At 44.8% G+C, this 26,320-nt stretch overlaps 2 protein-coding genes across 10 annotated transcripts in view; both read left to right on the forward strand.

The window, feature by feature from the left end:
- Window positions 1-1,763, forward strand: LOC111069338 (vanin-like protein 3). The gene is given in 3 exon segments (XM_022359359.2): window positions 1-235; window positions 237-720; window positions 792-1,763. Coding segments are annotated over 3 exon segments (1,578 nt in total). The 5' UTR covers window positions 1-13; the 3' UTR covers window positions 1,664-1,763.
- Window positions 1,764-3,922: 2,159 nt separating this feature from the next.
- Window positions 3,923-26,320, forward strand: part of LOC111069365 (voltage-dependent T-type calcium channel subunit alpha-1G) — an 86,882-nt gene continuing 64,484 nt past the window's right edge. For 8 of the 9 annotated variants that reach the window (XM_041594548.1, XM_041594545.1, XM_041594552.1 and 5 more), the window contains exons 1-2: window positions 3,923-4,027; window positions 4,867-5,099. The gene's annotated coding sequence lies outside the window, so the exon portion shown is untranslated. The remainder of the gene's footprint in view (window positions 4,028-4,866; window positions 5,100-26,320) is intronic. The other variant, XM_041594546.1, reaches the window with a different exon arrangement.

Genomic DNA, 26,320 nt, shown 5'->3' on the forward strand with positions numbered 1-26,320 from the left:
CGTAGTGCGTGAGATGATCATGTGGCTGAAACGCTGCCGGCTGCTTTTTTGTGTGGTGTTGGTGGTGCACCTGGCTGGTCGACCGATCACTGGCAATGGCGATTTTTATACGGCTGGCGTGGCAGAGTTCCGGCCGGCGGTGTTCGGTGGCAGTTCCGAGCAGCTGCTCGAGGAGAATCTGCAGGGCTATCTGGAGCTGATTGGCGCCGCCAATGGGTCCAGCGACATACTGGTCTTTCCCCGAGGCCACACTCAACAGTGTGCTCCAGCTGACGGCGGTGCCAGCACAAACGGAGCACAGTCTGTGCGAGCCACACGATGGGGATGATCCCCGAGTGGCGGAGTTCCTGCGCCGATTGGCCTGTGCGGCACGCAACGCACGCACCTACCTGGTGGTCAATGTCAAGGAGCGGGCAGAGGAGGAGGCCACGTCGGTGGGTGACAGGGGATACAGCATCTACAACACCAATGTGGTGTTCGACAGGAACGGGGCGGTGGTGTCGCGGTATCGAAAGTGGAACCTCTACCTGGAGCCGCTCACCAATCGCACCCCATCCGCCGAGCTGGCCACCTTCCGGACGGACTTTGGGGTGACCTTCGGGCACTTCATCTGCTTCGACATGCTGTTCTATACGCCGGCCCAGGAGCTGGTTGAGCGCTTGGGCATGCGCCATGTGATTGTCACCAAAATGTTCAACTCGGAGCTGCCCTTCCTCACGGGTAAGACTTCTCAATGGAGTTCTCAATGCTTTCACTTTCCTTGTGGATAATTCTGTGCTCGCTTCTGGCAGCCTCCCAACTCCAGCAGGGCTGGGCCTGGGCCAACAATGTGACTCTGCTGGCTGCCGGTGCCAGCATGCCGCAGGCCGGCATCAGCGGCAGTGGCATTTATGCCGGCCAGCGGGGTGCCCTCACCAGGATCATGGTGTCGGATCGGACGGAGGGTCAGCGACAGCTGCTTTTGGCTCAAGTGCCAACGGATGGATCGCAATGGACACCCACGGAGCCTCCTCCCGCTGATGAAGGCGATGGTGCGGGAGTGCAGCTGAAGCTACTCCAGCAGCCGGACATTGGCAGTTACGCCACTTGGGCCCTGCCTTTGGTCAATGGGAGTTCGGCGAGCAAGCGGCTCTGCCAGGCGGATCTCTGCTGCGATTTCCGGCTCAGCTGGAACCTGCTCGGCGCTCGGCCCGAGTACCACTATCGCCTGGGCGTGTCCGTGGCCGAGCGTCGCTACGAGCAGGAGCAGTACAGCTCCATTCGAGTGTGCGGCCTCTTCGCCTGCCGCGATGGCAGCCTCGAGAGCTGCGGCCTGCTCAGCAATCGGGACGCGGAGGGAAGCGGCGATGGCGTGGAGTTCACCGCGCTGCGGATCAGCGGGGAGTTCGTCAGGCGAACGCGTCGCCTGCTCATGCCGAGCACCCTTACCTCCGCCCTGTACGCGCTGCAGCCTTCGGAGGTGGCCTGGACCATGCAGGAGGTGCCTGCGAATGACAGCCACACCCACACGCAGCTGGAGCTGTGCCAGCCACAGAGCCACCTGCTGACCTTTGCCCTTTACGGAAACTACTTTGAAGAGTTCGCCTCCAGCGGCGTGGCAGCTGTTGGCCGGGGTATGCTGACGATGTGGCTCCTCCTCCTCACGATGTTGGCGTGCGCGTAATTCCCCTTCTACTACACGGTATATTTATGTCGATGCACACAGAAAGTAGCGCAGAAAGGAAACATTCCCACCTGTTCCTACGCTTTCGAAACCAATTTAAATTAAAAAATATCACTGCTGGGAAATATGCAGGTACGAATATGTGTGTATAATGTAACCAACCATGTGTTTGTGTGTTTGGAAAATATTCTAAAATATATTTAAAGTGCTGCGCGCCATTCAAATGCAAAATACTCAAAAATCTGAATGGTTTTCCATTGGCAATAATTGCTCATAGGTTTGCAATAAACATGGCTGAGTGCCCATAAATCAGGCAAGGCACACAAGAATATTATTTATTTAGCCACAAGACAGGAAACGTTTTTCGTTGTTTCGTTTTCGTTTTCCTTGCCGCCTGGCAGATCATTAAAATCAATGTGATGCCTCGCACTCGCACTACACTTTGCACTTTGGATAGAGAGTATTTATGATTTTCCCTAGACATTCCATGTGGCTTAAAGCACCTACATTAATGATAGTGGAATCGAAAAAAATAAGAGACACTTCGTTCCGCGGGCTCTGCCAATTTCTGAAAAGTTCTAAGTTGTGAGATTTTACTATCTAGTATTATCCTATCCTTTTTTCCCCTATTCCTTTTTTTCCTATTTTATTTTTTATATCATTACTCGATTATTTTTATGGAATTATTCTAGAATGTTTAACAATATAATGCTAGCTATATTTCCGTGATTACTTCAGAGTACTAGCAACTACTACTACTAGTACTAACCTAGCACATGTCTCGTATTATTCTAGTATTTTCGTATTATTTTCTAGAATTTTGAAAATATAAAAACTATAGGTAACGATCTACAGCCCACAAGCTATCATTTTCCTCTTATGTTGCTCTTGAACTGCTTGCTAACGGTAATTAAGTGTGGCACACACACAATCACGATGATAGCCACATAACGGGGTCTATTTGGTTGTCTTATTTATGTGACTTGGAGGCAGAGGCAGGCCAATGCAGAGCGGGGTGAATGGTGTCAAGTTCATGTCATTAAAGGTGTGATTAACAAAAATTAGTAGCTGCTTAGCGGATACCCCAAAACCAATCTCCACACACACACACACACACAGACACAAGCATAGACAAAGGGAGAGACAGAGGGAGAGACAGAGCGAGAGAGTGAGAGGAGACACACACGTGGAGAGAAAGAGACACGCACACATGCAGAGAAGAGCAACAGTGTGCCGCTGCTGCTGCGACTGGAAAGCAACATCAACATCCAACACCCACACTACTCTCTTATCCATCAAAGCTTTCGCCCTATCAGGTGTGTGAGAGAAGCAACACATGAAACGGACGTCAGCGTCGACTGCGGCACCGACAGCGACAGCGACAGCGACGCTCTGCGTTGGCGCAGAGAAGTTTTCATTCATTTCAACTGTTGCTCCCCCACTTGTTAGCACACACGCGACTGCGACGACGACGGCGACTGCTAACTGCTAACTGCTAATGCGACTGCTTCGGCGACTGGAAGGCGCGTGGAGCGGGGACTATGATGAGCTTCCAGCCTTGGAGACTACAAGATGCGTGTGACCAGGGTGTATTCATTTGAGGTGGGATACAGCCATTCATCTGAGTAATTATTTCTGTAATTTCTATGTTTCTTTTTTATTTGGGGCTCATTTCCCTTTTGATTGCTACCTTCTCTTGATGCAATTATCGCAAAAGTTCTTTCTTGCATTGCCTTACACTTTGTTGAATATACACAGCAGTTTCTCCCATCAGATCTCTCATATAAGTCCGTTAGGAGCCTGGTACTGCCTCACCTTGCCGCATGAATATAGCTTGCGTGGGGCGGCCCACCTGTGTGCGTGTGTGTGTTCTTGAGTGTGCGTGAGTGTAGAGATTTTCAGAGTGTAGACTGCGTTATATTTGCCTTGAATTATTCACACAGATATGTTTTATGGATTCCATAGCAAAGGCGATGGCAAAGGAGAGCTTCGCTGCGCTGCGCTTTTGCCCGCCTCGCACGAGGCCCAAAAATGCAATTAAAAAGCGCAGTACCACTGTGGCTCCCCCTCTCTCACGGCTGTCATTCGCTCTATTCCTGCCGCTACCGCTATGCCATGCAGCTGGAGCCGACATCCAGCCACCGACACTCGGACTGGCTGTCTGGCCATTCGGCTCCTGCTCGGGCACTCCGTCGTCGTGGGCACGCCGCTGCCGGCGTCGCTGCCCGACGCGGTGCGTGCTGGCTGCCGCATGCTGGCATTCTGCGAAAGCTTTCGGCGCGTACAACATCCAGTAGGCGTTCAGCCTCCGAGCGGATAACATTGCGTTGTTGTAGTTCTTGGAGTCCAAGCAAGACAGACACTGTCTCTATATTTCTATCTCTTTCTCTTTCCCTCTCTATCTTTCCCTCTCTTACACACTCACAAACCCACACAAATACACACTCCCACACACACACACACACACACACACACACCGAGAAGAAGCTGTAAAATCTACCGTTAGAATCGAGTTTTTTAAAAGTTTTCAAAATAAGTGCGTGTTCTAAAATTTTTTAAAATAAAATAATCTTGAAATCGGTTAAAGAAAGAATTTCCAAATTTATTCAAGTTAGAAATTTAAACTTAAATACAAATTTTTGAGCTCGAAATTCAGAATCTTAAGCTAAAAAAAAAATATAAAATGGAAAAGAAGAATTTCCATTTTTCGAAATTTACTTGAGAAACTAATTTGAAATTTCAAAGGCAAACATATTTGAGATTTGGCAAATAAATTATTATTAATTGAAGAGAGAAATTAAATCAGAAAAATTAGAAATATTTCAAATCAATTTCGCTGTAAAAATCGGTGGCCTATCCCCTTAATTTTTTTTTTGCATTTTTGTTGTTGTAAGCTATTTTTTTTTAGTGTTTGTGTTTAAAGTTTTGGTTCTTTGGTTCTCGCTCTTGCTCTCTGCCTCGGAGGTAGAATTTTATTTGAAAATCCACGAATTAGCGCGCGCGCGAATACTCGCTTCGAGTATATGGTGCTGTAGTTCTATATAGTGCTATATATAACGATCCATAAAGCACACACACACACATATATACGCACACACACACACACTTACGCAGAGAGAGACACACATACACACACATACGCAGAAGAAGTCCTAATGTTGTTTGTTGCTATTTTTTTTCGGTTATTGTTGTGATTTTGGCAGAGACACCAGAAGATAAAAGACAACTCAAAAAGCTGATCAGCAGAAAGAATTCAAAATTGAAAAGAGAATTACAAAAAAGTTAAAAGTATCAAATCATATTAAATCAAAAGAAAGAAAGAAAATACAAATTGAAATCGAAATAAACAAAAAAACAAAAAAAAATCGTGAATCGGAAAGGAGAACGGAAAGAGCAGTCCGACGGAGAACGGAGAAGGCCATTCAACCGATAAAAGGTAAATGCTAATGTTTATTGAATATTTTTTTTGGAAACATTTACAAAATACTTAAATAGAATCTGTGTGTGTGTGTCCGGAAATATATGCATTTGCATGGCGTTTCTTTGAGTGTCACACATTATCTAAGGAACAAATAACATATAACGGTATTTGGGATATAATATTTTTTGGTTTTTCAGAAAGAATTTCCTTTTAAAAATCAAACAGCCAGTGCTTTATATAATGGAAAATTCCCAAAAAATTTTGTTGTATAAATTCAAGAATGTCCATAAAGTAGTTATTGCATTTCATTGGAAATGCAGGATTTGCAGGGGGTACATTATTAATCCTTGGAATCCTTTTATGAAAATATGCGCAATGCTGAAACGCTCACGACCACTACCCCACCAACCCCCTCCCGTGGGCTTTGTAAAGTTGGGGAAATTCTGGGAAATACAGGAAATGCATTAGTCTCTGCTCTGTGTTGCACAGCAATGGATTTCAGTTCTAGGAAATACCTTTTTGGCACAATGAAACGTAAATTCCAATGTCCATCGCATATTGCTTTTTGACTCTACCCCAAAAATAGTATAAAGCATACGCAGTGCTTCAGAGGGGGGAGAGCATACATTTCTCTGTGTGTTCGTTGTGAAAGATGGAATTCTGGGAAGATGTTTTCATCAGAGGAAAGTGCAATTGCATTTTCAGCTGCTTTCAAAAATATTTCTCACAGATGTACATCACAAAGTGCTTGCCCGCAGAACGAAAACATTGTTGAGAAAACAATAATTTGTTTATGAAAAATGAACATTAAACAATAACGAAAATAAATAAGTAAATAATAATAAATAAATTGGTAGCAATAGGGTAAATAAATTTCAAAAATATAAAGCTAACTAGGAAACTTTTAAAATTCTTCAGCAATCAGCAAATTTGTGTGAAAAATTTAATATATTTTAAAGTATTTAATGAAAGGAAGGAATTCATTTTGATGTTGGTGTTGGGCGGATTTTGTACTTTGGAAAACGGTGTTGCCGAAAGGATGTCTCTCTGTCATCTCTGGTTTCGGTTTCGGTTTCGGTTTTAATTTTCCTTTCCCGCATTCACATTTTCCCTCATTCCCTGTTATTCTTTTCAGTATTTTTCTTCCATTTGATTTTCTGTTTTCTCATCTGCTTATTTTTCACCCAAATTGCTTCTTTGCTTTCATTCTCCCTGTGTTTACAATTTGATTTTGTAATATCCATTTTGCATTTCAAATTTCCGTTTATCTTTTACCATTTTTCCTTACATTTACAAATTTGTCTTCTCATTAATTGTCCATTGGTGTTTGGTTTTCTCATTTGTTTGCTTATAATTGGTGATTTTCTTTAATTCTCCTTTGGATTTCAGTTCGCTTTCTCCGTTTAATTGAGTTTGGGATGAAACCTTTTCCTCCATCATTTCCATCTCTTTCGAATTTGTGAACATCTTGCCAGTCTATTAGGTTCCCTCGCTATTCCAATATTCCAATTTGATTCTCTTTCTATCTTTCCTCCATGCTGTGCTGTGTTTATATTATTTATGCACATTTTCTGTGTAGCAAATCAGATTCGGCCAACGGCAAACTGTGCGTATGATTAATATCACAAAATATGCAGTGGATTTGTATTGTGATCCAAAGAACAGACGGGGTTGGAAATCTTTGCAGGGCATGTGGCATGGGATTATTGGAAATGCTTTTTCCTTAATTATTGGCCAAACGGCATTAAATTTTTCAAGTATTTACTAAAGCTTAACCAAAACAAAAAACACACACACAAACACAAACAGAAACAGAAACAGAAACAGAAACAGAAAAAGAAATACATATGCAATACACGAAATAAAAGAAGCGAATATGTGTGTACATATGTACGATTTTTGGATTTTCTCGATTTTCACGATTTTCCACTAAATAAACTTTTGATTGTGTGTATCTTTGGTATACATTACGAGTTCGAGTTCGAATACGAGTACGAGTACGAGTACGAGAATGACTACAAATACGAGTGTGTATTGCACGATTATTTGTGCGATAGCTGGAGGAGGGCATTTGCCAGCAATTGGCAGCTGTTCGATCTACGAGTACACTCACAAAAATATTTGAATGCATGTTCCTAAAACTGTTGTTGACATATTTTCCCACTTAAATAAAATTTAATTTATTCCTTTTATTGCACTTCGAGCAAAAAAATATAGTTCCTTTTAGCTTATTTTAATATTAATACAGGGCTAACATTTGTAAGGTTTTTGGAAATAGAATCAACAACATTAAGGCCTCAATTGGATGAATGATTTAGCTTGAACTTTGGTTCAATATTCCTTGGAATTTGGGTAATCGATTTCTCGAAGTATATTTTGGATACATCAATAAAATCGCACTCTCTGTCTTTCACTCTTTCCTCTGTCATCATTCTAGATTTTCTTATTCGATTTCTTGCATTCTCCCGCTCTTTCTCCCGTCCTGGCTCTTTATGTATGCAGTATATAAATGTATTTCGCGCACTAAATGAATTGATTATAAATCCCATTTGAGCGTCTCATTAAACATCAACCGTAGCATATGTATAAACTCGTTGTACTATTCGTACGTTATATGCTATATGTACTATATGTATTTACTCCTCGCATTTCGTTGTATATTTATGTTCAATATATAAACAATTAGTGCGGAATTTTCGTGTGTGTGTTTTTGTGTCTGGTATTTCTTTTGGGGCCGCCTGAACTTTAAAGTTTTTTTGTTTTTTGTTTTTTGGCACTGCTTTTCCATTTCCATTCCCCAATTTCACTGCTCTGTTTCTTATGGAAGGGACTGCAAATTGAATTAACGCTAAATGTAAATGTGTATGTAATGCCGCGATCTGAAAACCAGAAAACAAATACAAACACAAACACACTTATCCAACGCATACACACAGACGGACGGCCGGACGGACGGACGGACGGACGGACCGACGCATGGACGCATGGATAGACAAACGGACAGAGTGGACAGGGCCGGACAGAGCGGATAAGCGGACAACGAGCGGACGGAGCGACATGTAAACAGAGGCAGAGGCAAAGGTAACAAATGGCTTTTCAAATAAATTAGCGGGCGGCATTTGTAAACAGAGAAAGATGCAGAGATTAAACAGAGAGCAGAGACCAGAGAGAGAGAGAGAGAGAGAAAGAGATACAGTTATGCAGAGAGAACAAGAGAAGGATGCAAAGATTTAGAGATAGACAGACAAATAAGCATAGTGAGGAGAGGGAGGGAGACGGACGTGCGTGTGTCTTCTTCTTTAGGGGCCGTATCATCAATTATCGAATCCCAATAAATTCCCTCACTTTCTTGCAACATCATCGGCACCACTGTGCGTATACGTAATCTGCTGAGAACCCATTACATTATCCATAGAAATACATTGTATTCTGGCCAAAAAAGGTCCACTCCTGCACACGAATTAGGTCTGAAATGAAGAAAACGAGATTGGACAGGATTCAAAATTTAAACTAAATCGATTTTAGGCCACAAGCGTTGCTCAAATGATGTCAACAGCTAAATCATAGCCACAAGTGATGGCACATCGATGAGGAATGCAGTAATGAGAGGCGGCAAAACATTTCCTTAATATTCTATCGCTAAACTTTATGGCTAGCCCTCGCTGCCACGTGGCAGACGCTACACAAAGGGTGAATGAAATGGGAGATGGGGCTGGGATTCCATAGAGGATTCCATTCCGTATTCCGATTTGCAGCAGCTGTAACCGGTTGCAAGTGGTTTTATCAGATTCGATTGCTTGCTTTTCTTTTTCTCTTTCTTTTTTGGGCGAAACTTTTCAAACTGAAGGACGCCGTCTGGACGCCACGAGTATTTCAATTAACCATCAGATGATGCTTAGGGGCATTAGAATGGGGCATGGTGGCAGGGGGCAGGGGTTGCACAGAAGGCAATCCATTAATTATACAATTAGATACTCGGACTGGGCAGATGCACCACCAGCAGCAGCAGCAGCAGCAGCAGCAGAAGCAGGTGGTGCGGGGGTGGCAGGTGCATTGCTTAGGGGAAAACAAAATCGTGGAAAATCTATCCATGTGGCTGTGAGTGTGTGTGTGTGTGTGTGTGTCTTTCTCTTTCTTCTTTTGTGCTGTTTGCTGTTTGCATCGTCTGCCCCGCCGTTTGATATGCAAAATTCAGAATGTGTTTACCTTGAAATATGCGCCATGTCACTTTGCCACTGATGCGAGTGTTGAATACTCGATGGAGCACATACACACACACACAGCCGGAGATAGGGACATGAAGGGTCACAGAGAAGGTGAGGGAGTGGGAGAGAATGAGTGTACCAGCGAAACAGAGTGAACATTGCTGCAACGTGAAATGGTCGTGTACATTGTGCTCGACTGCTGGCCCCCTGCCTGACAGGTGAACTGCGGCACATGGGGCAGGGCAGCCCCTCGAGTGGGGGCAGATGAGTGCAGGCGGGGGTCACGGGGCAAGTGGAGCTGCCTGTCACATTTGATGAGCTGCTGCCCCATGGGGCAGCCCATAAACCATTGGGGGGGGGGGGCACTGGTAACCCTCTTTTCAAATGTCATTGCGAGTTGGAGTCTCGTCCACTCATTAACCAGAGATTCGGGAGCGGGGCCACAACGTTTCCTTTCCCCTATCAACGCTCCCCTTTTGCTCCCCTTTTTCTATTGCTGTTTTCCCATTTTCATTTCCTGCATTCGTTCGCTGGAGGGGAATGGTATTCGGGATGGGTTGTTAATCGTTGCATTTAGCATCAGTCACTCGCTGCTGCCGCCACTCGCTATAGACTATAATCGCTGCAAGCAGTGCTAAGCAGTTCAGTTTCCTTTGCGTAAGATCTCTAAGGGTTCCCAGCTGTTGCAACTGTTTCCCCTTTTCCAAACCAATTTGTGGAAAGTAATCTGAAGATACGGCAGCAGCAGCAGCAGCAGCAATTGCAAGTATCCGGGATATGCCCTTGCCCTCACCTTGGGCCTAAAATTCATATCTCGGGCATTTGCCACACTCGCCCACACACAGGCGGAGTTAACCTTCGCCCTGTGATGCAGTTGCAATTGCAGTGGCATGCCGCCCGCCCCCCCTCACGTCCTACTGTCAGCGTGTTCAGACTTCAGGCCTCACTCCATTGCCGGGGCAGCAGCATTTCCTTGTCTAAGGAAAATTCAATATGCCAGAGGAGGCATTTCCGTTTTGCAGTTCAATGATGCATCCATTGTGCAGCATGCAGCATGCCACATGCTATTGGATCTCTTGCAGTCCCCCCACCCCCGCCTCCTGTTCACTTCCTTTGCTTTGCGGGCATATTTGTTGCTTGTCGTCGCTCTATCGTAGTCTTCTGTTAATTCCCCCTTCTCTCTCTTCTTCCCTCCTGCCCTCTCCTGCTCTCTCCTGCTCTCTCTCTTACTCCTCCCCTCGTTCTCCTGCTCTGCCTTGTGCTGTATGCAATTACATTTTGTGTTTATTTGCGGCTTCATCTGCAACCCAAAGGCTGCAAAACTTTTCGCTCAAGGAGGAAAATCCCTCCCACTCAGGGGTTGAGTGCCAACGAAGAGGGCGAGGCTGGGGACTCCACGGATGAGAGGTTCGACATGAAGGGCAGACATTGAGCGGCAGGTGCAGGTGCAGGAGCAGGAGCAGGAGCGGGAGCAGGCGGTGCCACCCTGGGAGCGCACGTTTTGTTAACCGCGAATACATTTTAATTAGCAGCTTAAATATTCAAACTGAAAATTGCCCTTTGCCAGCGGGGCGGCCCGGAGACCAGCAAACCCACACACACCCACACACACACACACACACAGCCGAACACCAAACCTCTGGCACCCACAAAGCCACCCCCAGGAACACCCGTCAACCCCGCCTCCACATCCTTATGTTGCCTGTTTGTAGGATACTCTCTCTGCAGCAGAGGGTATTGCTATCTTTAAGAGAAGCCCCAGCAGTCGAAACATTTCTCATTAATCTCTATTCCATTTGCTTTTTGCATTAAGTTCTGTTCCTAACTCATTAGTTGCTTGAACTAAACTCAATTGATTCCACAGTTGTGGCTTTTATCGGAGTTTAGGCCAAAAATTTAGATTTAAGGGTATCCAAAGCTTTGGCTACCGATTCCATGGCTGCCTGCCTCTTTCCCTTGCTGTTGCGCCCCCAAAAAGTTTGCCAGCTTTCCTCTCAAACATAAGGCTATGAATTTACACAGTTTTGTGATGTGCGGAGAGTAGAGGAGGAGTGGGAGTGGGATTGGGAGTGGGAGCGAGAGCGGTGGAGTGGATCAGCGGAGTGGCAGGTGAGAGAGTACGCTGGGCAGATGTGGGAGAGAGAACTTTTCTCTAAATACTTGCCAAAATATGTCAGCAAAGGTAATCGAGCGGACGGACGGAAGACAGGCAGGTGGAAAAATAGAGAGCTGAGCTGAGTATATAAAATAATAATAATAATAATCATAAACGTAAGCGTAAACGTAATTTTTAAAGACATTTTCCAGACGTTTTTGTTTTTTTTTTGGCACTCAAAAGCCAATTGTTGAATTTTACATGACGGTGTCTTCTGCTCATGAATTTTAATTTGAATTTCGTTCATTCTGTTGTTTTTCTTTTTCTTTCTTTTCTTTTCTGTCTCTTTGTCTGTGTCTGTGGGTTTTCCCATTGAAATGCAAAAATTAGAACGAGAAAACTTTGCACATTCCTGATGAAAGATCAAACAGATTTTGTCCGGGCAAAGAGGCAAAGAATAAATAAAATATTTCAAGAATTTCGAAAGGCCTCAAAACTTTGATGAGAGTGCTCAACGGGAGAGGGTGTGTAGAGGGGAATTGCTGTGGAATAAATAAATTAAAGCAATTCCATTTCCATTGCCCTGCTCTTTTCTTCACCAGAATCCGTCGCCCCATGATGTGGCATGATGAGACAATAATTGTGATTTTTTTTACGAGGCATAAAGCAGCCGTGAATAATGAATGATTCGCTACTCGCTAGACGCTATTTGTTCTTGCACATAAAATAGATTAGCTTTTCTTTTTAGAGCACAGTAAAGAGGCTTTCATAAGCCTTTCTTTGATCCTTAATCACATCGACAGACGAACATGTATCTGGTGGACAGGGAAAGTTTTCGTATTCATTCAGTCCAAGTGCAAGATACTCAGAGAAGGAGACTCAGAGAGAGGGATCTCCCTCTCAGAGAAGGAGACCCGGAAAGTACACAGTCCACGAAATTGGCAAATGGAATATCCTTGCATTCAATTCACATGTGACACATGTCCTGACCATATTTTGACAACTGTTACCACAAAAACCCACAAAAAAAAAAAAAATAACAAAAAATATATCAGCAGCGGCACAATAAAAAAAGCGCCTGAACAAAAGAGGATATAAAGGGAGCAGAGGAAGGGATGTGGCATGCGGCAGGAGGCAACAAAAAATGGCTAATGGCTTGGCCAGCTGTGGCATCCACTTGTGGTTATTTGTTGTCGGAGAACTTTGCCCGCCGCAAAAGTTGTGCGCTTTTTGCCGATTTTAACCAGCTCAGAAGAGCCACTAGCTCTCGCTGGTTTCTTTTTTTTTGGAACCTCCAAAGTCAGCAAAAATTGCCACCAAAAATCCTCCATAATTTTTTGATTGAAACTTTTTGTGGTTCTGCAGAGATTTAGCAGCTTGTATGCAAGTACCTTTTAATGGTAACATGTCATACACAGCTGGGAACATTTTGGAGCATTTGAGACTCGTGGGATTTTAGCCATAGATGGAATTTAATTTAGAATGCAGCCAAGGAAAAGTAGCTATTATGGGAAATGAAACTGAGGAGAGTAGAAATTGATGGAGAGTAGAAATTGTAAGTATCCGCCTAAGTGGATGACTTATTCATGGCATTGGCGATGCTATGCAGACATTCAATAATTAAATGAATCAAATACTTATTATAGGAATAACTATTACCCGTTGCAGTTCTCTGATGAGAACTGAGAAGTATGGAATGCCATGCAATGCCTGGTACATTCGAGTGTATCCAATCCCTGGCTGTGAAACAAGAGAAAATCTTTTTGAATCTCAAGAAATGGAATGACACTCGAGTGTCCCAGTATCCCAGTATCCCACATGCACAAACACTCGCGTATAGAGACGCCTACACATACATACGCGTACACTCACAAAACAAAAGCAATGCGATTCAATTTCCGCTGTCAGTTTGTGTCTTCATTTTGGCTTTTTTGTTTTGACTGTGAAAGCTTTTGTGGGGGGGGGGGGCCAACTGTTGCCACATGGCACGGACTCCCACACATGCACCATTATGTGTTTGTGTGTGTGTGTGTGTGTGAGTGTGTGTGTGTACATACGTATATGCAATTACATGCGGTCCTTGGGAGCTCTTAGGGCCCCGTCCCACCGTCTCAGCTCATCTCATCTTTCTCGCTCCACAATCACACACACTTTGGCCATTTTGCTCTCAATGCCAAACAATTCAATTTGCCGCCGAAGCCCTTTCAATTCCTACGCTTTCTCTTTCCATTTTCCATTTTCCATTTTCGATTTTACATTCTATCTTCTCTGTGTGTTCCACCTTTTTTTTCGGCTGCGTCTATTTTTTTTGTTAGAGCCCCAGTTGCACTTTTCATTTGCATTCCCCATTAAAAACCCATCGAGTCCTTGGCTTTGGCTTTGGCTTTGATTTTGATTTTCGTTTCGCTTGGCACAAAAATATATTTGTATGTGGTTGGGTCTCTCTTGGGTCTGGCACTAGCTGTACCCTGTGATTGTTATACAAACAATTACCATAAATTCCTCAATTCAAAGGCTTCTCTACTCAACGATTCAGAGTCTGTAATCAAATGTAAGTATCTATTTAGCGCTGTATATATTGGTTAAAAATCAATGTAAAGAATCTGTTTAAATCTTCCTTTGGCTCTTTTTTATACTCTCCCAGCTCTCCCAGCTCTCCCTTTGAGCAGCTGGCCAGCCACGTGTGCCGCAATGAGGAACGTTCAGACCTGAGTTTTAGATTGATTTCTTTGATTTCTTTGCAAGCTGCTTTTGCTATACATATGGGGATCTATTAGATAACTTTATTGTGAGTCATTTCACGTTCATGGATTCATTGTGTCTGGGTATCTGCTCGTCGCCATCGCTATGGTCGCTGGTCCTCTGGCGTCCTCTGGCGCTCTTTGATTTTTGTACTTGTTGCATTATTACAGTGTTGTTGCTGTTGTTGTTGTTCTATTTCTATGTCTATTTTTATTGTTATTGATTGTTGCAGTTGTTATTGTTTATTACCTGTGCATTTTTAAGTGTTTTGTTTTGTTTATCGAGTGGGGAGGCGCCAAGGCCTTGGGCGCTGTTCGGTTTGGTTTGCTTTGCTTTGGTTTCTGGGTGGTGCTTCGAGGGATTTCATTCCTATGACGTTCTAGATTATTCGCTGCCTGTCGATGCAATGCGAGCGAAACTATGTAATAAATAACAACAACAAATACATTCCTGTGGCATGGGAAAGAGCGCCAGGGTGCACAAGGTCCCCTTCGCATTGGCAGCAAATTTACCAGTCAAGCAATTTGTTTAGCCTCCCATATTAAAACTTGACTGCATTCTTTTTCTTCATTTTTCGATTTTACATTTGATTTCAATTATTTTTAAATGATAAAAATTCCATTTGCTGTAAAGAAAATATAATTTCTTGGACGCTGGTGTCTTGTCTCCTCTGATGTCATTTATTTTGTTGTTTGCTTTGTTTTTCACCCCTGCATTCAGTCCTTAAAGGATTATTCTCTTGTTTTCCTCCCATTGCTTGCTAATGTTTCAAAAACTTTTCCTCAAACACAATTCTTATGGCTCTCGAGTCCGCTCTGCCTGCTGCTTAAGTTGACTTCCAGCACTGTGCTCTCCCCCCCAACACTTTCCCAACTATGTATGTCCCCTGGTTTTACGCTCCTCTGGGTTTTCTCCCCCACCCCCCCGCAGTTCTTGTCCCGCTTTCAACACATTTAACGCCCCCCGCTTAGTCCCCGTTTCGCCTAGTGCCCGGGAGAATATTCGTACAATTTCCAACACAAACAGAAAGTGCGAACAACAATTGTAACTGAGCATTAGAAGGGGAACAGACGCAGAATGAACCCCCAATCGCCCCATACCCCCATCCCCCCATCCCCCCATCCGCTCCACTCTCCTCCAGTGCAGAATTCCCAATGTCAAACATTAGCGACGGGGCCACAGACCCCGACCCCATCCTGTGTCCCGCAACTCCCGGAGCTCTCATTTAAATTTTTTAATTTCGTTGGGGCTAAAGGCGTCAATTTATTGAATTTTAATTAATTTTATTGCCCCGGCATTGTCGTAAAGCTCTTAATGATAGCATCGCATCGCATCGTACGTAGGGATTCGGCTTACTGTATGCGAAATTTATACAAATGTTGAAATTATGGAAACTGTTGATGCTCCAAAAACATAAAAACAAATGTGCCCCCAATCCCCAATCCCCTGCCACCAACCACCAACCATCTACCACTGTTGGGCGGCTGGGGGCTCCGAGCTGTGTGGGCGGCAGATGTCAAGGTTCCAGCAGTTGTAGAGGCAGCAGCTCATTATGCCAAGCGGATGCCACTTGGCATACATTTTGGAGGGAGGCATGGCTTGCAGATGAATCTCTGACACACGCACACACAGAGAGAGAGAGAGAGAGAGAGAGACCCCCACTTGGGGGTCAGGTACAAGGTAAGAGCTGCTGTCCCACTCTTAAAACAGCCCCTCCACTGGAATGCAAATAGTTCAGCGTATTTCATAATATTTCTGGGAATGAAAAGAAAGTTAAATAAAATAAAATAAGCCCCACTCTCCCATTACACTCTTACACTATCCATTTGCAGGACTTTGTGCTCCTGTGTGTGTGTGGGTGTGGGTGTGGGTGCGTGGGGGCTCTCTCCATCAGTCAAATATTTGAGCTCGATTTGTCGCCATTGCGTGGCCAATTAACACGCAACACAATCAACAGTCGCAATCAACGGACGGACATTGCAGTTAATCCAAAATAAAATGTCCCCCCCCCCACCGTTATGAAAATGGCTGCCCTGTGGGATTTCGGGGTGGATGAATAGCAACACGTCGCCCGTTTTGCATGTCTAATGGTCATTCCAGTGAGCCCCATTGGCGGCACTTCAATCACTTCATCATAACGTCCCAAGCAACGCGTTCCAACGCAACGAAGCAACGAAGCAACTCCGGAGTAGAGCATAAAATGCCAGAGAGAGAGAGGGAGAGAAAAAAAGAAAAGAAAAGGGAAATAGGGAAATGGCAAAGTGGGGCCCCCGGAATGAGCCTCTTTATTACATTGCCAACATGAAAATAACGAATAAAAATTGAGTGGATTGCCCCTCGGACTTGAAGAGCCACAAGGCGCAAAGAGAGCATGAAAATGGATGAAGGAATGGAAGGAACAAAGGATAACGATGCTAAAAACCAGTTGAAACTACGGCAGGGTTAGCGAGATTGGGACAGGGATAGGCACCTCGAAATCCTGCGGCATCATAAGTCCAGTAATTGTACAGCAGGGAGAGAAACGATCCCAGCAGGATTTCAAATAGGAATAGACAAAATGTTTATTGTGATGTTTCAAGGGATATGCCTAATGGGGGGGGGGGGGGGGGTGTTAGGTGTGAAGCAGAGAACAGAAGGCAGATGGGACTGGGAAATTATAGATGGATGGGATGTACGATGGAAGATCAATGGCAAGCAATATGACCAAAGGGATAATAGATGAGGGCTGGGTGTGTGGAGCTACGAATTACGAACGAAAGAACTGAAAGAGATGGAAGAGGTTACCTGCTAACGAGCATTAGATGAGAATTGAATAGGGAAAATGGATAGATGGGCAGGGGAATACGGAGAAGAAACCCTTCGGAAAACTGTAACTCTCTGCCACAAATTCCTGCTGTATCTTTGCCACAAACTCTCTCTCTCCCTCGCTCTCTTTTCTTCGTCTCAACGAGGGATCAAACTTTCCCAGTAGCATCCTCAGAATACTGCATTACGTATACGCAGTTCATTGCAGCAGTGCCACACGCACACACACACACACATTGCCCCTATACCACCGACTCTACTCTACCTCTCTTGCCTCTCACTCGGAAAATTGCATTTGTCGCTGCCCCGCTGCAAACAGTTTTCATTTCATTTTGGGCTCCGGCTGTGTCCAAGTACATGCCATGGGCTTCCGGCATTTGGCACTCGTTTTCTAGACTTGCATCAACTTCCGGCAGCAGAAGCCCCTTCCCCTTCCCCTCCCCTGCCCCGCTTCGGCATCCTTTTCGAGTAGTGGACATGCCGGCAATTTACGCGAATTTCCGCTTGACGGAAATGCACAAAGTGAAAGGCAGGGGCCGAGGGAAAAAACTACTTGAGCCTGTCAACACATGAGGCAACAGCTTGTGCCGTGCCGTGCCACACCACACCACACACCCCACTCGCATCACCCATCAGCCATCGCTCGATTCCTAACCTTTCGTCCGCACCCCCTTAGCGCCTGCCCCAGCCCCAGCCCCTTCCGCTTTCATTCGTTTTGGCCATTTCTGTTCTGGCAATCGGTTTATTCTATTTGTTCCTTATTCAATCAGAGGCATATCGATGGGGCCACACTGAACGAATATTTCCATTTGCCTAAGCGGCGCCCCCCAATTGGAATTTTGCACTGGAAATTTGCTTCACAGGGCGAACCTTTTACCCGTACATATTCGCCTAACAAATGGGATCTACTGCCAAGCAGCATCGCTGCTCATTTGATGCATGGCTAAAGAGGATGGCTGGATGAGAACTTTCGATGAATGGTAATTCAAATATTGGCAAATACCCTGCGGGTTCCGGGGATACAATGGGGTCAACCGCCTTTTGTGTGTACGTACTTCACGCTCACGCTCACCCTTAGCCTCGCCCCACCGCCTATTCGTATCCGTTTGGGCGCCTAGCGACTGCTGCCCGCTTATTACCGCTTGCTGAAAAGTATGCTACGCAAATTGGCCGAGTGGCGCCGCACGTGAGACCGACCAACAGCTAGCTGCCAGAAGGGCCGATGGCGAGTCCGTCCGCCCTGGGAAATTACACGCGACTAATGAGAGTGCGGCGGACGGCCCGCCCTTCCCCTGCCCCTTGCTGGCTCACTTATGTACATGGGTACCTGCTAAAAATAAAACAAAACGACACACACACACAACAAAACTATCCAAAAGTAATCTGCTGAAGTAGTTTCTTCTGACTCCCGTAAAGCTACCACCGCACCACCCATTCCCAGCGATAAAACTGGCAAAAAGAACTTCTGCTAGTAGTAGAAGGGAGTGGGAGTGGGAGCAATCGGAATCGGAATGGGAATGGGAGTGGGAATGGGAAGAACTGCCAAGATTAGTTTCACAGCTTACAGCAATTTGTTGTGACTCGTACAACCGAACAAGAAGGAGTCGCAACAAGACACCCACCCAAGCGGCGAGGGGCTAACCGTTGGATATCCTTTCAGAGTCTATTCCTGCTGCCCAGAAAGTAAAGGATCGCACAGCGAGTGATATATATAAAGGATATATTAATCCGAACTCAAGATACAGACAAAACGAAGCCCATTCTATTGGTGATCCACATCCAGTTTATATTATAGGAAAATGCATTTTTCTGGGCAATGAGCCTCCCCAACCTGATGGAGAGAGTATACAAAAAGTTGCTCATATTCCGCTGAGAGGCAAAGGCGAAATCCGAAAGCCAAAAGCAGCAAATGTCGTCGTCAACATTTGGCTTAGCAGCAGCAGCGGGTGGCAGTGGCAGTGGCAGTAGCTGTGGCAGTGGCACTGCCAGTGGCAGCGAGACGGCGCTAGTGGCGGCAACTACTGTAACTGTAATACTTTAAGCCTTTACGCAGACGACAGAGGGAGCGGCAGAGGGAAGGCGAAAGCGAAAGCGACGCGACGCGACCACAGCGCCAGCCACAAAATGCAATAATCCCCACAGTGGTACCTCAGGGGTTCTGCCTGCCATGGTATAACAGGTACCGAAAGATGATAAATGCGACTTTGAATCAAGTGATTTTTACTACAAAATATTGAGAAGATTTTTCATAGTTTTCGCAGAAAGATTTGTGCGCTAAGAGACTCGATTAGGAGTAGAAAAAGAACGAATGAATCGATCGATTAATTGATGTTAACAAAGGAAACTAAAATTATAGCGGATTCAGCGGTAAATTTCATTGAGTTTTCGATCAATCTTTCGATCCACTGTGCCACTGTGCCACTGTGCCATATGGTCTGGAGTGCTGCTGTTGCTGCTGCTGTTGCTGCTGCTGCTTTTGCTTCTGGCTGCTGTTCTATTTTTATGCGACGTTGGCTAAACACTAAAAGTAGGCAAACAAACAAGCAGCCAGGGGAATGGAGGGCATGGAGAGATGGAAAAAGAAACCGCAACAAAAACAGAAGCAGAAGCAGAAGCAGTAGCAACAAGGACATGGCATAAAAAGGATTTACCCAAAAACTGAAACTGAACCGCCGACGTCTTAGCAACTTTGTGCTTGCGGGATCTCAAGCTGTGTGTAAGCGAAGGATATGGGTGATTCTAGGGGATATATATAAAGGATACATGTTGTGGCATAGGGAGGAGGATGCCATTCATATGTTGGGTTTGCCAGTGGGGCGGCAGGGGCAGACAGGCGCCCACTGCCGTATGCACTAATCATATTTGTGTGTCGAATCGCGCGCACTTTTTCTACAGCCTCCCCTTGTTGCTCCTCCCCTTATATATGCTCCTCCTCCTCCTCCTCCTCCTGCATAGTTTCAGCAACTTGTTAGACATGCGCTTCCGTTTATGTTGTTTCCGTTTCCCGTTTCTGTTTCCCTCTGCTTGCCACACACACTGTTGCCACTTCATTTTTTTGCGCTGCCCCAGCAGCAGCAGCCTTATGCTTGCCATCCCTGCTGCTGCTGCTGCTGCTTCTGGTCTGGCCAGAATTTATGCGTGTCAGATTTTCATGGACACGCTGGTTCGCACGGCAGCCGGAGGTGGAGGAGGAGGTGGAGGTGGAGGAGAGTGGACTGCAGATACAGCGGCCACATGTGCGCCATAACTCAAACTTAACGGTGCTGCCCGAGACGACTGACTTGCAGCACCTGTGCCCCCACAGTGAGGCGCCACACAGCGAGATAGAGAAATGAGGGTAGGCATTGGGCTGGATGGGGGTGTAGGTTTTAGGCAGAGGCCTCTGCCTGGCGATGGCTGGCGGGAGATGAGTATGTTGGCCGGTGAGGCGGCGTCGAGAAGGATTTATTTCTGCCTGGGAATATAATTTGCTTAAATATTCATCTCATGGGAGAAGGCTTTAAGAGCGGCAGCAGAGAGCAGCAGAAGGCAGGAGGAAGAGGAGCAGGCAAGAAGATTAAAGGAGATTAAATTTACTTAAGCTAATAATGCGCTGCTTGCTGATGCTGAACTGCTTAATGTTGAGTTGGTAAAGCAGCACAGGAGCGGATGCAATGCAAGCAGTAGAATTATTATAAAATAATCATTATAATAATGAAAGTAAAGATGGAAAATATAGGGGTGGGGTGGGGTGGAGGCATCTTTCATTGGATAAAACGAGGTTCCAGAATTAGCAATGCAAGCAGTGAACTGTTTAATCAGAGCCAGGAACTCCCTTTAATCCCACTGGGATGCATGACATACTTTTAGGCACCACGCGAAAGTCTTTTTCTTTGAATGTTTTCAATTATTTAGAACTTTCTCCCTGCCACAGGGTATACATTTTAAGTCCGGGATTAATGAGAGATTCACATTACGAATTTCGCTTAACAGACGCCCGTGCCCCGCCACCACGCCACCTCATACTTTCCGACTCTCTACTGCCTTTGCCATTTTCCCCCATTTCAATTACAAACTTAATGAAACGCATCCCACAAAGCAGGGCGGCACACAGCTTTTTCCAAGTGTTTTCCTGTCTCTTTCCTGTCAGCTGTTGCCGTTATAATCCTCTCCAAAATTACCCAAAAAAAATTAACAGCCAAAAAAAAAAGTCCCGCTTGCGAGATGGAAAAACAAATGCAAAACGACTTTCAACATTAAAATTGTAGGGGGGAAGGGGAGCAAATCTTTTGATAAAGTGCTGTCTGTGGAAAGGGTTGGTGAGGTGGCCAGACAAAGGGCGTCAGCAATTAATTTATAATTCACACACACACACCGATAAAGAGAGTGGTAGAGAGAGGGGGAGACACACAGACACACATTAATTAATTACTGTGATTTCTTTTAGCGCTGCTGCAGCTTTTTCACTTTTTTTTATGTTATTCTGCTTCTCCTCCTCCTCCTCCTCAATCTCTTTCTCCACTGCCTCTGCCACACCCACAGTTTGTACACAGCTCCCCACAATTTACCGTTGATTTATGGGCAGCTACTGTGCTGCCGTTGCGCTTTCAGCGTATTTACTGCTTATTACAGCAACAGCAACAGAACAGCAACAACAACAACATGCAAACAGGAGAAGCAGTGGAAGCAGTAAAAGCAGTGGAAGCAGTACAAGCAGTGGTCGTTCAGAGGAAAGGTGAATTGTGGGTCAGTTGTTGTTGCCTGCAAATCGTTCACGGAGGTCGCGAATCTACACTGAGAGAAACAGAAAACACAAAGTTAACTTTTCAGCATGTAAAAATCGTTAAAGTTAAAACCAAGGAAATGGCAGAGGCAGGAGAGTAGCTCTGCTGTGTCCTCTGGGAAGATTATGGATGATGTGAGCATAAGTATCTCCTGGATGGAAGAGCGCTATGTTCCCATTTTCGTGCAGTGTTTGGTATTTTTCTGTTGTATTTTGCTCTTGGTTGGTTTTTCATTTTTATTTGTATTTTTCTTTATTCTTCTTTGCTTTTCTCTGTATTTCTGCTGTGTAGTCCCACAATGCGCTTTGTGTGCACGTGGCGCGCCTTCGAGTGCCCCATTGTCTCCTTGCCATCGACCACCGCCCACCGCCCACACTCTCCCACTCCCACTGTCTCTCTTGGCCCTGCCTCTACTCTCGCCACTCTTCTTTCTTCTCGCTCTCTCTGTCTGTCTTTCGGCCCCGATCTCCACCCCTTTTTCCGTTTTCTGTGGGGCCAATTGTCAACTGGCCAACAACTGGCAGCAGGAACAACAATCAGTTAAGTTATCCTAAATAAACACATTTTCCGAGCACAAGCACAAGCACGCAGCGCAAGCATTTTCCACCACCCCAACCCCAACCCCAACCCCAAGCCCAGGCCCACCCATTCTTTCCCTTGGTCCCTTGTTTTGGAGTAAAGCTGAAAAGGAAAATTTGCTTTTGCTCTTTGCACTAAACAAACTGTTGCTTGGCCAAAGCCAAAGCCAAGAACAAGAACAAGAACAAGGCTAAGACCGCCGCCGCTCCCTGAAGTGATGAAACTGGGGTAGCGGGTGGGTGTGGGGGGTATTATGAATGGTTTAATGAAAGGTTGGGGATTCGGGAACGGATCGGACTGGGGTTGGGGGCTGTTTTTTATCTCCCTGTCCAGGTTTCAAATTAAACTCGAAAGAAAAACAAATTAGGCGAACGAACGCCGGACAAAGCATTTGTCTGATGTTTGCTCTCAGCTTTTCCATTCAAAGTACAGAGAGAGAGAGAGGGAGAGAGAGAGTCGCATGGTTCGTTGAATAGCAGTCCGGGATGATGCCAGAGAAATGATTTGACATTTTGCTTAAAATGGTAATTGCTTTGGACTTGGAAAAAAGAGACAAGGCAGCAGGTAGCAGTTAGCAGGGGGCAGCTGGGGGCACCACCAGTCTGTAGGTGGGGTGAGGGACTGCCCCAAAAAATAAAGCTTGACTTATGAATGGAATTTTCTGGATTTACAGACAAATTTCCTTCATTTTCCAGGGTTAGTTTGCTCTCCTTAGCAACTTATTCAGTCTTCAGGGTCTATCAATCAGGCGAAGGGTATCCTGTGCAACCCTGTGTGTCTGTGTGGTCCATCGATCTATCGATTCTCTCCACGATAACACTTTTTAATACATTAAAAAGAAAAGTGAGGGTTTGGTCGGTTGTGGGGAAGTAATTGTGACTCAATACGGTAGTGCGAGTCAGTATATACACTTTTCATGGTAACGAATTTTTGTAATTTTAGAAAAAAAAAAATATTTTCATTAAATCGCGACCTGCAGCCAAGTACATCTACATATCCAACTGCTTGTGCCAACTGCAGTGGATCTGCATATGAAATATATTTGATATACACACATATGTATGTACAGTTGTATGTATGTATGTGTGCGAGTGAGAAGGAAGTGGTTATGCGTGTGCCACATGCTAATGACTGGAGGGCATGCAACTGATTAATTTCTTCATTCTGGCTATAGTTATGTCCGAACTTATTCAGAGCGGCAAGGCAATATGGTCATGGAGCGAAGTCGTTTTAGTTTTTCAATTATAAAGCTATATTTTAAAATAGTTATTTATACTATTTATATTACATTTAGATATATGTAAGTGGCCGAAACATTTGGTACCAGTGCCTACTATCACGTTGGATCGTACTTATCGTTCGGGAAATAATTTAATTCAATAGCCAGCCAGTAGCCAGTAGCCAGCCGCCCCCACATCATTCCCCCAAGTCGCTAACATTTCTGCAGCTGCAGCTTCTGGGTGGATCGATCGATCGCTTCAGTTGCCATTATCTTAAAGTCTTAAAGTGATGAAACGCACTTTATGTGCCCGCCTGTGTGTACACACATATGGTATGCATACATATGAATGTATTTATGTATGAGCACTGTATATGGGTCAGCATGCTTGAAGTTTGGTTCAAACGCTTGTTAAAACCTGCCGATGTGCAGGGGGCACATATATATTATATATATATATGGAATGTGCGAGAATGCGAGCATTCATGGCACCAGACTCGCACATAAATGTTTGTATATAGATAAGCACATGAGACCAACAGATTGCCGTCCACTGCTTGTGCCACTGCATGGATACTGCAAAGGAAATATATTGCGGCACACTGTCCTGTCCTGTCCCTTTGCCCTGTCCATCAGAGACGTGAAAGAGGAGGCTGGTTAGGTGTGGCCCCCCTCCTAATCACTTGTCACTCCCTCTGTCGGGCAGGCCATTTGATTTGTTTGAGAACTTATTCAAGCGACTAACGGAAAAGTGGAGCGAAGTCGTTGTAGAGGCATTTCAATTAATAACGTTTGTTTTCCATAAACTAATTATCTCCCTCCACTCTTCCAGCTATTCACCGCTCCCCACTCACCCACCCAACACTATTTGGCCCCTCTCACCTCACCGCGCCTCGCTGCATCTCGCTCCCGCTCCCTCTTCCTCATCGTCTCCCTCTTACTGTGTGGAATTGCAGCCAAAAGCCAGTAGCCGAAAAGAAATGAAAATTTGGTTGTCCCTCGTGCTCTTTCCTTTTCAGCTTCTTCTTTTTCAATTCTTTTCGCTTCAGTTGTTGTTGTATTTTAGGTCTTAAGGTGTTTGAAATCGCTGTTATTTGTGCCGCCACAGTGTTCACAGGCTTTAAGCCAGCCACAGCCACAGCAACGCTATTTACGCAGACCCACTGAGGGGGGTCAGCCCCATGCTTGATAGTTTGGTTCAAACATTTTCTTGCTTTTTAAAACCGTGCCAATGTGTAGGGGGCACATATATATTATATAAAATGATATGTATATACGCAGATGAAGGAAACGTTATCCACACAGACTCCCCATAAAGATGTTTGTATATAGATAAGCATCAATAGACCAAGAGATGCGTATCTAGCCATGTCTGTCATAATACATGCAAAGGCCGTGGTGGCGTCTGTCCTGTCCTGTCCGTCTTGTTGAGCGCCTGGTCCATCAGAGACGTGAAAGAGGAGGCTGGCTGTGTGGCAGCAACCCCCTCCCTCTCTCACTTGTCTCTCCCTCTGTCTCACAGGCCATTTCATTTTTAATAGTTTCAGCCCCGCCCCCTACCGCCCACACAAACGGACGAAAATCGGTGGCATGCACTTTTTTGACGTTTGTTAACTTTAAAAACGGGGTCTCCCCTCCACTCTTCCAGCTCTTCGATCTGACTCAGCGGCTCCCTACTCACCCACCAGAATGAATAAGTTCGGCCCCTTTTCACCTCACCACCCTCCCTGCTCCGCAGAAACTACCACTGATTCTCTTTCTCGCTCGCACCCTCGTTCTGGCAATTCAGAACAAAAAACCCGGCAGAGGAGAAAGAAAATGAAAATTTTTGTTTGTTGTTGCTCGTGTTTTTCCTTTTTTTTCTTTTTTCCTTTTTCAATTCTTTTTACATATGTATCAAATTGTTGTTGTTGAATTTTGGTCTTTTGTTTTTTAAATTTTCCAAGAAGATTTATGCGCCACAGTGTTCACAGGCTTTAAGCCAGCCACAGCCACAGCCACGCCTATTTCCCACACCCCAACTGGGGGGGGACTAACGCATTTTCTTTCTTTTTTTTTCATTCGGTTTAATATGTAGAATTTAATTTTGGCTTGGTTTTATTTCAGGCGCTCAGCTAATAAACATTTTTGGGCAGATGCAAAATTTGCTCAGTATTAGGTTAATAATATACAACAAATGTAACTCGCTTGGAACACGAGCAATCCAGGGCCAACTGCAGCGCTGTCATTCTCTCCCTCTATACCGCATAATGAATAATGAACCATTAAACATTAAATACTTAAGCAAACAAAAATTAATATATAAATATATATTTTAATATTAATACTATTGGATTTTAATGCTTGTCAAAATTCCGAATAATATTTTTGCGAAGTGGAATTAGTTATGACACAGTGAATTTACTTTTGAAAGGGTTTGATTAGCCCCGAACAAATTTTGCAATTGATTGAAAAATATCTGTGTATAAACCTCTTATCGGATCTGTATTTGTAGCCCATTTATTTGCATGTAATTTTGACTGTGAAAAGTACTCTCCACTTGAGAGATATTTGTACTTCAAACACCCTTTGCTTGGCTGTAGTAGCTCCCCAAAACCCTCCATTAATGGTTTCATATGTCACGAAATTTGATCGAAATCAAATGTGATGCTGGTTCTGAACAACCAAATAATACCAATACCTGTAGGGGTAATGCGAATGCAGGGAGATATGGTGAGAGAGCAAAGAGAGAGTATTCACATTCGTATTCATAGTCATATTCGCGTGCTTGGCTGCTTGTCTGCTTGTGTGCTTCGTGTGTGGATGCGTGGAGTGCTCGCTGCGACTTT

This window comes from Drosophila obscura, unplaced genomic scaffold, assembly GCF_018151105.1.
Source record: "Drosophila obscura isolate BZ-5 IFL unplaced genomic scaffold, ASM1815110v1 contig_29, whole genome shotgun sequence".
NCBI classification, from domain to species: Eukaryota; Metazoa; Arthropoda; class Insecta; order Diptera; family Drosophilidae; genus Drosophila; species Drosophila obscura.